The sequence below is a fragment of the Sapajus apella genome, unplaced genomic scaffold, assembly GCF_009761245.1.
Source record: "Sapajus apella isolate SASKATOON/1434 unplaced genomic scaffold, GSC_monkey_1.0 scaffold46, whole genome shotgun sequence".
Taxonomy (NCBI): Eukaryota; Metazoa; Chordata; class Mammalia; order Primates; family Cebidae; genus Sapajus; species Sapajus apella.
Genome location: NW_022436986.1, coordinates 15,327,522 through 15,340,244, shown reverse-complemented (window position 1 = coordinate 15,340,244; position 12,723 = coordinate 15,327,522). Strand labels below are relative to the sequence as shown.

Here is a 12,723-nt window from a genome sequence, read left to right as displayed (position 1 = left end):
ATAGCAAACCAGAAGCTATTAACCACCCAGTAGTGTATGGCAAAACAAGCTCAAGAGATTGCGAAAAAGGAACAGGGAGCTTCTGTGAGTTAGACAGAAATGGAAACCACAAAGCCAGTTTGAGAACCTGAAAAATCAACCAAGAAAATAAGTACCTCTCTCATGGTTCCAGAAAAAATGAAGGGAGTATAAAATAAGAGAGAGGAAAGGAGGGGGAGAAAGACAATGGCTAGAATTGTTCTCCAAAACAGAAGTTACTGGAAGAGTTTATAGAGTCCATGTGAGAAGAAGCATTTTTTTAAAAAGCCCCAAGCCAATATTATTTAGTATCATTCAGGTTTTTATTTTAGAGGAAAAAAATAGAATCAAAATGGAAAATGGAAAGAAAGGAACAAGCCAAAACAGTAAGTGATGAAAAATGGGGGAATGGACAGAGTGAAAGGGGGAGAGAAAAGCTGGCTGTGTCTAGGTGGTTCAATCCATGTGTCTCAAGACTAAGGAGAACAGGTAGGTATAGGGGAGGTGGAATTTTGGGGAGTCAGGTGAGGGGCAGTGGGATGACAGGATTAGATGTCTGCTCTAGGTCCGGTGAGGTGGCTCACACTTGTAATCCCAGCACTTTGGGAAGCCTAGGTGGGCAGATCACCTGAGGTCAGGAGTTCAAGATCAATCTGGCCAATTTTTGTATTTTTGTAGAGATGGGCATGATGGTGGGTGCCTGTAGTCCTCCCACCTACTCGGGAGGCTGAGGGAAGAGAATCACTTGAACCTGGGAGGCAGAGGTTGCAGTGAGCCAAGATTTCACCATTGCAGTCCAGCCTAGGTGACAGAGAGAGACCCCATCTCAAAAAAAAAAAAAAAAAAAGAAAAAGAAAAAATAAGATGTTTTTTAAAAAAAAAACATGGTACAGGGCAGAAGAAGTGGGAAAGAAGCCAAAGAACCAGATAGGAGGGAGAGCTACAGCCAAAAGTCAGGCTGTAGTTTCTGAGGTAGGAATAACAAGAAGTGGTTGGGTGGGGTGGCTCATGCCTGTGATCCCAGCACTTTGAGAGGAGCCCAGGAGTTTGAGATCAGCTTGAGCAACAAAGTGATAGCCTATCTCTACAAAAAAATTAAAAAGCCACGTGTGGTGGTACATGCGTGTGGTCCCAGCTACATGGGAGGCCGAGGGAGGAGGATCACTTGAACCCAGGAGGTCAAGGCTATGTGTGAACATGAGCCGTGTTCACACAACTGTACTCCAGTCTGGGCAACAGAGTGAGACCCTGTCTCTAAATAAATAAATAAATAAATGAGATAACAGGAAGTGATGACTCAATAAGTGTGCCAGGTTGGGGAAAGGGCAAAACTTAGGACTGAGGTTTTAGGATTGGGAGACTGTAGGTGGCTAGTGGAGTTGTCCGCTAAGATAAGAAACATAGGAGCAAGAGCTTTGGGGAGGTGGAGGACCTCATCTGGGATTGATTTGCTTGTGGAATATCCAGAGAGAAAGCCCTGGAGGCAGTTGGCTGTTGGGTTTAAACTGATAGAAGAGGAAAGGCCAAAAACTGTGAAGTGAGAGAACGAAGAGAATAAATCTGAAGATAGTAGAAGGAAGCGCATATTAAAATAATAAAGATATAACAGAATTAATGAAATAGAAACCAAATAGTAAAGGGGATCCACAAAACCAAAAGTGATTCTTTGAAAATATTAATGAGGCAGATAAGTGTATTTAGTCAGGATTCTCCAGAGAAACAAAACCAATAGGATACATATCTATGTAGACAGATTTATTTTAAGGAATTGGTTCACATGATTATGGAGGCTGGCAAGTTCCACAGTCTGCAGGTTGGGTCAGCAGGCTGAAGACCCATCCAGAGATGACCTGATGTTTGCAAGTTAAGTCCAAAGGCCGTCTGCTGCTACATTGCTTGGTGGAGGTTACTCTTTTTCTCTTCAGGCCTCTGATTGGATGAAGCCAGCTTGCTTTGTGGAGGGCAATCTACTTTGTTCAAAGTCCATCCACTTAAGGGTTAATTCCTTCCTAAAACACTCTTAAAGAAACAGTCAGGTTCTTTAAACCACATATCTGGGCACTTTGGCCAGCCAAATTAACATACAAAATTAACTATCTGGGAAAATTAATCAAGAAAAAGAAATAATATTAAGAATGAGTAAGGGGGAACCTTAGACATAGCAGAGATTAAAAAGCTAATTAAGCTGTAATTAGTACAGCTTAATAAAAAGATAATCCAATTTAAAAATAGAAATAAAAAGCTTTAAAAAGACGTTTTTCCAGAGGAGATATACAAATTGCCAACAAGCACATGAAAAGATGCCCAATATCATTGACGGTTAAGGAAATGCAAATCCAAATCATAATGAGATACCACTTCACACCCACTAGGATGGTTGATTTTTTTAAAAGGAGAATAACAAGTGCTGGCAAGGATGTGAAGAAATTGGACCTCTCATACATTGTTGGTAAGGATGGGAAATGATGCAGCTACTTTGGAAAATAGTTTGGCAGTGTCTCAAAAAGTTAAACACAGAATTACCATATGATGCAGCAGTTCTACTCCAAGGGAATTGGAAACATGTGTTCACACAAAAACTTGTCCATAGCAGCATTATTCATGATAGCCAAAAAGTGGAAACAACCTAAATGTCTCTCAGACCGATGAATGGATATACACATATGGTTGATCCATACAATGAAATATTATTTAGCCAGAAAAAGGAATGAAGTTCTGATACGTATTGCAGTGTGGATGAACCTTGAAAATATTATGCTAAGTGAAGGAAGCAAGACATAAAAGGCCACATTTCAATGAGATATAAAATGCGCAGATTATATCAATGAGATATAAAATATCCAGAATAAGCAAATCCATAGAAGCAGAAAGTAGATTCATGGTTGCCAGGGGCTGAGAGGTGGGGGAATTGGGAATGACTGCTGACAGGTACAGAGGTTCTTCTTGGAATCACGGAAGTGTTCATGAATTAGATAGTGGTGATTGTTGCATAACCCTATGAATACATTAAACGCCGATTTGTACACTTGAGAAAGGTGAATTTGTTGACACGTGAATTATAGCTCACTAAAAATGAAAGCAGATAAAACAAGCTAATAAGAAATACAAGGAACTACTTTATGCCAATACATTTGACAATTTAAATGGACAAATTCCTAAGGCAAAAAAATGCAATTTTCCAAAAACTGACTCTAGAAAAATTAGAAAAGCTGAACAGTTTTTTACCCATCAAAGAAATTGAGTCAGTTAAAAAATCTTCCAACCAAGAAAGCTCCAGGCTCAGTTCTACCAGACACTCAAGTGACAGCTGACGCTAACCTTAAACACCTTGTTTCAAAGGACAATAAAAGAAGGAATCGTTTCCAGCTTGTTTTATGAGGATAACATAACCTTATTAGCAAAACCAAACAAGGACACAATGAGAAAGGAACATGACAGAAGAGTTTTGATCACGTACATAAATGCATAAGTGCTGTTCAAAATATTTTTGAAGGAATAGAAAATAATATGTTAGGCAAAGATGAGCCATAAGAAAACCAAGATGACAGTAATGTTGGACAAAATATAAAAGATAAAACATAAGGAGCAATGTACATCATATACTGATAGAAGAAACCAGTCAGGAATATTTACCCATAATAGTATAGTGTCCATATAAAAGCAGTAACTGATGGAAATAGAGTAGAGCAAAATAGAAACTAACATTTGTAATTGGACATACCACCCTTGGTATGAAAACTCAAACAAATTTTTAAAATGGAAGATATAGGGACACCAAGGTAGAAGGATAGCTTTGAGACCAGGAGTTTGAGACCAGCCTGGGCAACATATTTTCCACAAAAAATAAAAAAATTAGCCACACACGGTGGCACCTGCCTGTGGTCTCAGCTACTCAGGGAGCTGAGGCAGGAGGATGGCTTGAGTCCAGGAATTTGAGGCTGCAGTGAGCCATGATTGCGCCACAGCACTCTAGCCTGGGGGACAGGATGAGACCTGTCTCCGAAAAATAAAAGAAGTAAATGGTTTCAGTTATATGAATGATAAGTTCAATTAAATACATATGTAAAATCCACAAATACTAAATCATACTCTTTTTGAACACATAAGATCCCATAAAATCAGCCATATACCAGAATATAAGAAAGTCAACAAATTACAGTCTACATCATACAGATAGCTTCTGATTACAGTGCCATAAGATTTGAAATTAACAAAAGTATAGGGGGAAAAATTACCTATGTCTATAAATAAAAACAATGTTAAGGAGACAATCATAAGGAAAATTAAGATATGCACATAATGACCATCAAAGCATTGCACGTCAAAATATCTGGTGTGAATCTGAAAGAGAGCTTAGAGGGAAATTTATAGTTTTGAATACATTTATCAGAAAATAAGAAAGATTAGAGGCTGGGTGTGGTGACTAACAACTGTAATCTCAGCACTTTGGAAGGCCTAGAGGGGCAGATCACTCGAGCCTGGGAGTTTGAGACTAGCCTGGGCAATATGGCAAAACCCTGTCTCTACAAAAAATAAAAAAAATTAGCTGGGTGTAGTGGCTCATGCCTGTAGTCCCAGCTACTCAGAAGGGTGAGGTAGGAGGATCACCTGAGCCTGGGAGGTGGAAGTTGCAGTGAGCTGTCATTGTGCCATTGCACTCCAGCCTGGGTAACAGAACAAGACCCTGTGTCTTAAAAAAAAAAAAAAAAAAAAAAGCTAAGCATTCAATTCAAAATGGAAACAAAAAGGAAGGAAATAACAGATCTGGGTGGGAATAAATGAAATGGAAAACATATGAAAATGAGGGTGATGACCCAAACTGCTGAATGTGGACTGTTTTGGAAACTCTCATAAGATACACAAATTTCTGGCCTGACTAATCAAGGGAAAGGGTGAATATACAAATTAAGTATGAAATTGAAAAGGAGAAATCTGATGAATACAGTGATGAACTCCTTCAGCATCTGTCCCACACCCTCTGTTGTGCTGGCCCTTGATGCAGACGCTGGAGTAGTACCTGGAATCCTGAGTTCAGGATACGATTTTGATTCCATCAATCAAGTAAATGACATGAGTCAGAACTGGGTTATGTAAAGGGAGGGAATGGGATGCAACACATCCATTAGTTTTTTTTCTTTTTTTTTTCCTGCAATAATTTTATTGAGATATAATTCACATACCACATAATTCACCCATTTAAAATGTACAATGCAGTGGGTTTTAGTATATTCACAGAGTTGTACATGCATCACCACAATCAATGTTAGAACATTTGTGTCATCCCCAAAAGAAACCTTGTACCCTTTAGCTATCACTCTGCAGTCCCTCATCTCCCTCCTCCCCACCCAGCTTGAGGCATCCACTAATCTTTCTGTTTCAATATTTTTCTATCTTGGACTTTTTTTTTTTTTTTTTTTTTTTGAGATGGAGTCTTGCTCTGTCGCCCAGGGAGTACAATAGCACAATCTTGGCTCACTGTAACCTCTACCCACCAGGTTCAAGCAATTCTCCTGCCTCAGCCTCCTGAGTAGCTAGGACTATAGGTGTGTGCCACCACACCCGGCTTTTTTGTTTTGTTTTGTTTTGTTTTGTATTTTTAAGTAGAGATGGGGTTTCACCATGTTGGCCAGGCTGGTCTCGAACTCCTGACCTCAAGTAATCTGCCCACCTCAGCCTCCTAAGTGCTGGGATTACAGACGTGAGCCACCATGCCTAGCCTTATCCTGGGCATTTCATGTAAATGGGATTATATAATCAAGGTACATCCATGTTGTACCATATATCAGTACTTCATTTTTTATGGCTGAATAATATTCAGTCTTACATATGTGGATAGATTTCTAGAGGTAAATAATAAACAGAATGATATTTACTGCATGGAGTCATTTATGCAAATTAAAACATATGCAAGTGATATATTAAGAGCACACCTATGTAAAAATAAACATAGAAATGAACGGTAAGTTGCAGTGGGCCCTCACTGGTCTGCTCTGTTTGCGCATTTCCAGACTTTGTGCATGGCCATAAACAGGCTAATGCAGTGCAGCTGTGGGCAGCATGGCAAGGGGTGCTGTTGGCAGAGTGAGAAATTGTGCCTGGAACCCAAACCTTACATCCAGGATCTGCTGAAGGCAGTTTGGTAGTTATCTTGTAAGGTAATCATGCAAGAATTTCAGGACAATGATCTTGGAAATATGAAACAGTTTTTGCAAGCTGGCAGGACTTTACCCTGGCCAGGCAGAATTCCATGCTACATGGAATGGACTGAGATGAGAACCTTAGCCCTAACACCAAATTGTCTGGTATCCATTATTGCTAATGTGTCCTTTCAGTTTAACATAGTAAAATACTGCTTTTCTAAGTGTTCACTTTTTGTTGAAACTTCCATCCTTGGCAGAAGGATATGCATAAAATACACTAGACCGGGTGTCTAAGGTGGGGAAGAAAATGGGTTTCGTGATAGATTGGGGGAAAAAATCTAAGATGGACTTTGCATAGACTGATAATGAGTGTTCCATAAATCAAGAAATACCAATTTAATTATGTGTACCTAGGCTGCTTAGAATTCTACAATCAAAATAATTTCCCATTAGAATTGTATAATGCGTGTAAAACATAGATCCTATGGAATATCTTTGTTTTCTAGCCTTCAGATAAGTACTAATAAGCTACAGTTTTGGCAAACACATTATATCAGTATTCAAAGGTTAATCTATTTAGCGTGTATCAATCAAAGTCCAGAAAGACAGAAATCCTACTAGCTGTTTAAACAAAAGACCAGCCCAGGGATTTGTCTAAGTAAGAAGTTGAGGGACTGGAGAAGCAAAAAGGGAACACCAAGATAACATACAGAAAATGCCTTCAGAAAAGTTACCACCCGTGGGGCTGAAGTTGCAAAGAGAAGGGCTTGGGATTATCAAAAGGGCTCAGACCAGGGCCTCTCAGAGCTGTGACCCATCCTTTGAGAATGAGGCTGTGCTCAGCTGCTGCCAATACCTTGGAGCAGCATGGGATAAGGCTGATTCCGGGAGCCTAGAACAAAGCTGGGAACTCAGACCAACTGCCAGGATGAAGTAGAGTTGCTGAGAACTTGCTTACTGGAACAGCAATCACACAGGAAGGAACAGTCTTCTTTCCCTCCTCCTGCCTCCCTCTAATGCTTGCTATTGGCAGAGTCTAAGCACCTGGCAAAGGAGAAGCGGTTTGCAGAGTACTCAGCCTATAGAAGCCTGGGTTGTAGCTGAGAGACAAGAGCTTAAATATTGGCATGTGGTCTAAACTCATTTCATGCCAAATAGAGATCATTTAATTTCAGGAAAAAAATCTAATTCTGCTCCGCTTATATTCCAATATCAACTCCCCACTGGTGTACTGCAATTCAGTTCCTACACTAATGACCCAGAATTAGTGCAGTTCCCACAAGTGAAAGGGCACAGTTCACAATAAGACTGTCCACACCTTAGACCAAATGGCTATAAGTGCAGGGTCTTCCCACAAGAAGAAGCTTCCCATGTCAGATTCTATTATTTGCTAGAATGTTTCACAGAACTCAGGAATGTGCTACTTTTACTATGACAGTTTTCTTATAAAGGATACAATTCAGGAACAGTCAGTCAGAAAACATATAGGAGGTCTGAGAGGCTCCCAAAGGCAGAGTTTCCATGCCTTCTCCTCGTGGAATCAGCACATTGCCCTCCCAGCACATCAATGTGTTCAACCAGGGAGCTGCAGTGTGTTTCAGTGTCCAGAGTTTTTACTGGGGTCTCATTATGTTAGCATGATTGATTTAATCATTGGGCACATGATTAAACTCAATCTCCACCCCCCTAACCTAGCACAAAGCCCCAACCTTCTAATCACACGGTCTTTCCAGTGACCAGCCTCTATTCTGAGTCATCTGATCATTCAGCATAAACTCGGATGTGATCCAAGGGGCTCATGAAGAACAAAACACTCAAGAAATTCCAAGGATTTAGAATTTCTCTCCTAGGAACCAGGGACAAAGGCCAAATTATCTATTTTTCAACAGTTTGCAATATGAAAGGAAAATATGTTATTAAAGGCATGACCAAGTACATTTGACAGAACACAAGTTCCCATTACAAGTTTTAGAAGCATACATAATAGAAAATTAGTGCTAGAAAAGCCCTGAGAAGCCATTTGCCAACATGAATAAACTGGTTCAGAATGTAAGTGAGCTTTGTTCTAAAATTTGCTTTTGTCTGGAGTTTAGAAACCTGTCGTTCTTTTTTTTTTTTTTTGAGACGGAGTTTCACTCTTGTTACACAGGCTGGAGTGCAATGGCGCGATCTCGGCTCACTGCAACCTCCGCCTTCTGGGTTCAGGCAATTCTTCTGCCTCAGCCTCCTGAGTAGCTGGGATTACAGACATGCACCACCATGCCCAGCTAATTTTTTGTATTTTTTTTTTTTTTTTTTAGTAGAGACAGGGTTTCACCATGTTGACCAGGATGGTCTTGATCTCTTGACCTCATGATCCACCCGCCTCGGCTCCCCAAAGTGCTGGGATTACAAGTGTGAGCCACCGCGCCCGGCCCTGTTGTTCTTAAAGAGACAGTCGTACCCCGTAGTTATTATTTCTCAGGCCAGTTTACAAAATTTAATAGTGTTAATAATCCAGTAGTAATAATAACTGGGATTTACTGGGCTGAGAATCTGCTGTATGCTAACGTATTATTCTAGATGCCAGGAAGTAGTGAGGATGATATGTCTGAAAATGGAAGAAGCAACATTAAAAGAGATTGTCAGTGAACTATAGAATTTCCAAATCATGTAAGTGAACAATCATTGAATTCCTGGATAAATATTCTGAGAAAAATGGTTTGAGGGTTGTAGTGAGAAGTAAGAGAAGAAGGTATATGAAGATGCTTAACATACAGTAGTTCGTAGTGGCTCAGTACCTATTCAGAGAAAAACAAAAAAACTCATCCACACAACCGCGCTTCAACCTGGGTGACAGAGTGAGACTGTCTCAACAACAACAATAACCAAAAACAAAGAATTTAGTGACATAAGAAAATGTTATCTACAGCTTAATGCAAAATGGAAGTTAAAATGGAATGGAAAAATCCTATGATCAAGTACACAAATGGAAAAACCCTACAATCAGGTATAAAAATGTATCACTGTTAACTTCTTTCTCTTAGAGCATGTATATTGTATTAAAAGTGTGATTCTCAAACTCCTGGGGACAGTGGTAAGCCCGTGGTTATATGAAATTGTAGCCTTTCTCAGTGCCCCAGGTTGCTTGCCTGTAAAGTGAGAAAAGGGCACACCTACTCTGAGTTCACATGCAAGGTTAGGTCCGAAGGTGTGTGGCCTACACCCTCCCCCATGAAGGGGATGATTAGCCTTAATCAAAGCCCTTTTCTGAGTCCCCAGACATTTCTTGATATGCATGAGAAAAAAATAGTCAACACAATTTTAAAAGTTCTCATTGGAACAGTTGTTACTGGATTTTCTAACCCTTCTTTATTCTCACTGCCCAGGTTACCCCTTCCCTACTGCTCCTCCTGTGGATCCATTTGCCAAAATCAAAGTGGACGACTGTGGAAAAACTAAGGGATGCTTTAGGTTGGTGGAACTGCAGGTTGGGTAACTTTAAGGCTAAGACTGGTTTACTTCTCAGGGTAGTATTTAAATTGCATGCCGTTCCTTCTACTCAAGGGGCCTGGGCTTCTTCGTCACCTCAGCAGGATTATGAAGTTTTCTAATGGCCATCCCACTTTTCAGTCTTAAAGGCCTTTTAACTTTAGCATATCCTGGGCGCCGGACCATTCTTCCATGGTTCTTTCTAGCTATACCACCATTGGTCCAGGTGTCTCCTACTCACCAATTGGTGATATGCAGAAGACTCACGTGACACAGAACGTGTCTGTGCTTATGCAGCAGGGGCTGTGGGCAGGACAGGCAATGATAGACATGTGTAATACACAATTCCTTTTCTAGTAAGTAGCCATGACCTATGGATATCTGTATGATTCTAGCTAGTCATTAAGCATTCATTGTTGCTAGCTTCTTATCAGGCATGGTGAGTCTCTACATCATTAGTAGTATCACTACATGACAGTCTGGGCTAGAAAACAGTCGTGTGTACAATGGGCCTCCCCTCTAGACCGCTCTGCTTCTTTGGAAAAGTCTCTTCCTTTGAACCCTTTACTTGCTAAAACAAATTGTCCTGAGTAACTTGATGGTCAAGGGCAATTTGATGGTTATGGGCAAAGTTTTGATGGTCACTAACCCAAAGGTCCTGATTTTGCTGTTGTTCAGTACTAAAGGTCTAAGGAGGAAAAATTGAATACAAGGGCTTTGAGCTTTCTTTGGATTACAAGGCCGTTTCTAAGGAATAAATAAAAATATACAATAATATTCTTACTGAGGAAGATGGTCAACAATGTTTACATCTGGTGATTGGGGGATGTTTTGAGAAGGGAGGAAATTTTAGTACTCTACCAGCTTCAAAGTGACTTGTTTTCTTGTCCATTCACTCCTTTTTTATCTTCCCTTGCTCTTTTTCATCTGTTTTACCCCAGTGCCCTGTTGCCTTGATTCTACATCTCTTCCTGACTGCTCGGGTATCTCTGCCAGGATAGTTGCACATTCCTGTCCCCTCCTCAACACTTAGCACCCATGTGCTCTGTTCCTTCAGATACCTCCCATCTGCGCATAGATTGTCCCACCCATTGCTTAAACTTTCTAGCATTTTGCAAATGGTATAATACAGCGTTCCTCAAACTAGGGCTTGCCAGTTCTGAAAGGATCCACAAGTCCTCTGTAAGAAAATTTAAATTTGTGTTTTCATTTCAGTGGTGCTCTCTAAAAACCATGAATGTCTGCGTAATCTCACTATCTGGATAACCACCTTACATTGTTGTACGTTTTAGTGTCTGAATTTGTAATCGTGTTAGCAGCAAGTAGCCCAACAGAACAAAGGCAAATTTTGTAAATAAGGCCGAGCCCAGTGGCTCACGCCTGTAATCCCAGCACTTTGGGAGGCCGAGGCAGGTGGATGTCCTGAGGTCAGGAGTTCAAGATCAGCCTGGCCAACCTGGTGAAACCCTGTCTCTACTAAAAATACAAAACTTAGCCGGGTGTGGTACGGGAGCCTGTAGTCCCCACTACTTGGGAGGCTGAGGTAGGAGAATCACTTAAACCCAGGAGGTGGAGGTTGCAGTGAGCTGAGATTCTGCCACTGCACTCCAGCCTGGGTGGCAGAGCAAGACTCTGTGTAAAAAAAAAAAAAAAAAAAAGCAAGAAAATTTTATAAACAGATAATGCCTTCATTCATGGTCCATGAGTACCAGATGGGGGTATTCATAAATGAGGGTTTTGCAGCAGTTCAAACAGATAAAAGTGAAGAGTTGAGCCATCATGCTACAGAGAGTAGTAAGAACATGCTCTCAACTTCAAAGATGCTGCACGATCTAGTCAGATGCCACATGCACATAAGCAGAAATTTACTTTCAGTAAAGCCCCATTATCTGTTGCATACGTGTTGTGAATTTCAGTGTTCCTGGTTTATTAGTTTAATTTATATTGAATTTGTAAATTTGTGTTAGTTTGATTATGTGAAAATTTGTAAGTTAAAAAAAGTTGGTATACATTTAATTAGCAGAAACTATATAACTGGTTAACTTGGAGAATCTTTTTCCATTAAAAGGGATTCAGAAATAATTCAGTAGTAACTAATATTTAAAAGACCGTGATATTAATATAATGTAAAGAACTCTGGCTGGGATTTTGGAGACCCAGGTTCAAGTCCTGTTGCAACCACTGACTTCACTATACAACCATGGGCAAGCCCCTTTGCATCTCAGAACTGTAGTTCTTGTGTATAAAATGGGGCAGATCATCTCCAAAGCTCCTCCTAAGAGAGTGAAACTGTGTTTTTAAGATCCCAGGTAGCAAAAATCCAATGTGTTTAATAATATTGCTTAGCATCCCACCTGATAATATGGTAGATGCTCTCTTAATGTATTTTGAGTAAGTAGAAGCAGTAATGTCTCTTTCGATATATCTTCTAGATATGGCAAACCAGGCTGTAATGCAGAGACCTGTGACTACTTCCTCAGCTACCGGATGATAGGGGCTGATGTAGAATTTGAGCTGAGTGCAGACACAGATGGTTGGGTAGCAGTTGGATTCTCTTCAGACAAGAAAATGGTAAGATGCAAAACATGATAGAAACTGATTTTTCTCTTTAGTTGGCTGTGCTACTTTGATTTTAAAAGCAAGTAAATTGATCAAAGCAGTATAATGATCATATTAATTGTGGCCCTCTGAATGCAAGTTTAAAAAAATAGCCAGGATAGCTTAAATGAGAGGGTTGGTTATCAGAATCCAAGCTGTCTTGTGGCACCTCTATTCATCAGCTATTTCCACAGCAAGGCTACAAGAAGAGGCACTCATGTTATAAGCCTTATGTGGCTTACAACAGTGAGCATTTATTGCCTGTTCACATGTGCGTGGATTGACTGGAGTACAGCTCAGTTTAGGTGGGGCTCAACTGGACTTCACTCCAGTCCATGAGTTGGATTCAGGTTTTCTCTGTGTTTTCACTAGTCATCCAAGGCATATTTTTTTTAATGGCAAAGGCAGAAGTGAAAGAACCACTTATAAGAGGGAAAAACAGGCTGAGCGCAGTGGCTCACATCTGTAATCCCAGCACTTTGGGAGGTTGAGGCGA

General features: G+C 40.3%; 1 protein-coding gene across 1 annotated transcript in view; it reads left to right on the top strand.

Moving 5' to 3' along the window:
* FRRS1L (ferric chelate reductase 1 like) overlaps positions 1 to 12,723 on the top strand; it is a 28,674-nt gene that overhangs the window by 6,422 nt on the left and 9,529 nt on the right. The window contains exons 2-3 of the mRNA XM_032240301.1: positions 9,527 to 9,611; positions 12,062 to 12,200. Coding sequence (XP_032096192.1) covers positions 9,527 to 9,611; positions 12,062 to 12,200 — 224 coding nt within the window. The remainder of the gene's footprint in view (positions 1 to 9,526; positions 9,612 to 12,061; positions 12,201 to 12,723) is intronic.